Source organism: Phaethon lepturus, unplaced genomic scaffold (genome assembly GCF_000687285.1).
Source record: "Phaethon lepturus isolate BGI_N335 unplaced genomic scaffold, ASM68728v1 scaffold1237, whole genome shotgun sequence".
Lineage (NCBI taxonomy): Eukaryota > Metazoa > Chordata > Aves > Phaethontiformes > Phaethontidae > Phaethon > Phaethon lepturus.
Genome location: NW_010549610.1, coordinates 41,143 through 43,308, shown reverse-complemented (window position 1 = coordinate 43,308; position 2,166 = coordinate 41,143). Strand labels below are relative to the sequence as shown.

The 2,166-nt window shown below is 48.4% G+C and overlaps 1 protein-coding gene across 1 annotated transcript in view; it reads left to right on the top strand.

Moving 5' to 3' along the window:
- The window catches only part of PANX1 (pannexin 1), a gene marked incomplete at its 5' end in the record, with an annotated part of 4,314 nt that extends 3,857 nt beyond the window's left edge, over positions 1-457 (top strand). Inside the window, one exon of the mRNA XM_010290297.1 lies at positions 426-457. Within this exon, the coding sequence (XP_010288599.1) occupies positions 426-457 (32 nt within the window). The remainder of the gene's footprint in view (positions 1-425) is intronic.
- Between the last annotated feature and the right edge of the window lie 1,709 nt (positions 458-2,166).

The following is a 2,166-nucleotide window of genomic DNA, read 5'->3' as shown; positions in this document are numbered from 1 at the left end:
GTGGGCCTGCTGTCGCCTGCCTCTTCACAAAGTCCTTCACTCATGGAAATGAGGATGCTTTAAAACATTTAGCAGCTGACCTGTGTTGGCGAGCCCAATGCTGAGGGCAAATTAAAGAACTGTTTCAAAGGCAGGAAAAAGTTAAATCTACTTTCTCTTCAGAAAGCTGTGCCCTGTGCTTAATAAAAAAGAAGCAGCAGTATCCAGAGGGTCCCTGTTCCTCTGTACTTTGGTCAAGCAGTTCTTGTAGACTGAGGTTTGGGGAAGAAGTAAATTTATACAACAGGGGAATTCAGAACAAACAAGCAGAATTATTTTCAAACTAGAAGCAGCACTTCAGGCCACCAGCTCTTGTACAACAGTTTGGAGTAATTCTGACAGAAAAACATTTTTCCTCTTAAATGTGTCCCTTTTTGAAATTACAGGTGTGTGGGTGTCATGGATTAAGCCAGGTTAGAGCTGGTTTTCTTCACAGAATCTAGTGTGAGACTAGTGTCATGGTTTAGCCCCAGCCGGCAGCTAAGCACCGCGCAGCCGCTCACTCCCCCCTCCCACAGGGGGACGGGGGAGAGAATTAGAAAAAAACTCGTGGGTTGAGATAAAAACAGTTTAATAGGACAGCAAGAGAGGAGGAAACAACAACAATAACAATAATAATACCAACAAAGGAATGTACAAGAACAAGTGATGCCCAATACAGCAATTGCTCACCACCCAGTGATCGACAGCCCATTCCCGAGCAGCGATTCCCACCCCCTGGCCAACTCCAGTTTATGTACTGGGCATGACGTCGTATGGTAGGGAATATCCCTTTGGCCAGTCTGGGTCAGCTGTCCTGGCTGTGTCCCCTCCCAGCTCCCCGTGCACCCCCACCTGCTCGCTGGCAGCCCAGCACGAGAAGCTGGACTGTCCCTGACTGCTCAGCAACAACCCAAAACATCAGCACACTATCAACATTTTCTCATCCCAAATCCAAAACACAGCCTCACACTGGCTTCTGTGAAGAAAACCAGCTCTATCCTGGCTGAAACCAGGACAGTGGGTTTTGGTAGGAGAATTTAAGCGCTCAGGGTGGAGGTCTCTGCTCAAGGAGCTGTAAAAGCTAGTAGAAAATCAGACTCATTTTTATGTGACAGCAGAACTTTTGAGATTGTTTTCACCTCACAAAAACACTTCAAAGACTTGTTTTCCTCCAGAGCAGAACAAACTGGAGTTTTTTTCTTCCATCTGGAGAAAAGGAGGCTGAGGGGAGACCTTATAGCTCTCTACAAGTATCCGAAAGGGGGTTGTGGTGAGGTGGGTGTTGGCCTCTTCTCCCAAGTAACTGGTGATAGGACGAGAGGAAATGGCCTCAAGTTGCGCCAGGGGAGGTTTAGATTGGATATTAGGAAAAATTTCTTCACCGAGAGGGTGGTCAGGTATTGGAACAGGCTGCCCAGGGAAGTGGTGGAGTCACCATCTCTGGAATTGTTCAAAAAACGTGTGGATGTGGCGCTTCAGGACATGGTTTAGGGGACATGGTGGCGCTGGATTAATGGTTGGACTTGATGATCTTGAAGGGTCCTTTCCAACCTTAGTGATTCTGTGAAACTCATGCTTAAAATTCTGTTAAAATTCATTGCAGAAAGAAGCTGCCATTTCATGACTAGCTCTGGCTCGTGCAGCCGTCTCCTTCTGCCTGGGTGCAGCTGCAGACTTTGCTCATCAGCAAAGCCTTGCCCGTGGCTCCTTGTCTTTCCTTCTTTTGCGAGTGGCATCAGGGTGTTTTAATAAGTAACCATGTTACAAACCAGTGGTAGATGCTGACTCTGGACGGGCAGGAGAGGCTGGAGGGCATCCTGCCGCTGGGTGCCGCATCCAGACTGCGCGGGGGCAGCTGGAGGCTGCTCAGGACAGCCAGATTTATGGCACTGTCTTGGTGGCAGTTCCTTTGTCAACAAAAATGTGTCAAGTGGTTTGATGGCCCTTTCACTTCTGAAGGTTTACTCTCTCTTCAGTTTTGACAGACCATGAGGCGAGTGGCAACGTGAGTCCGAGAGAAGATAAAAAACTTCGCCAAAGACTTATAGATTCTTCATGCTGATGCCTCCCCACCGCAGCAGGCAGGAGCTTCGTACTGCCGGAGTGCTTCTCCTCTGCCTTCACTGCGCTCAACGCAAGGTGTTG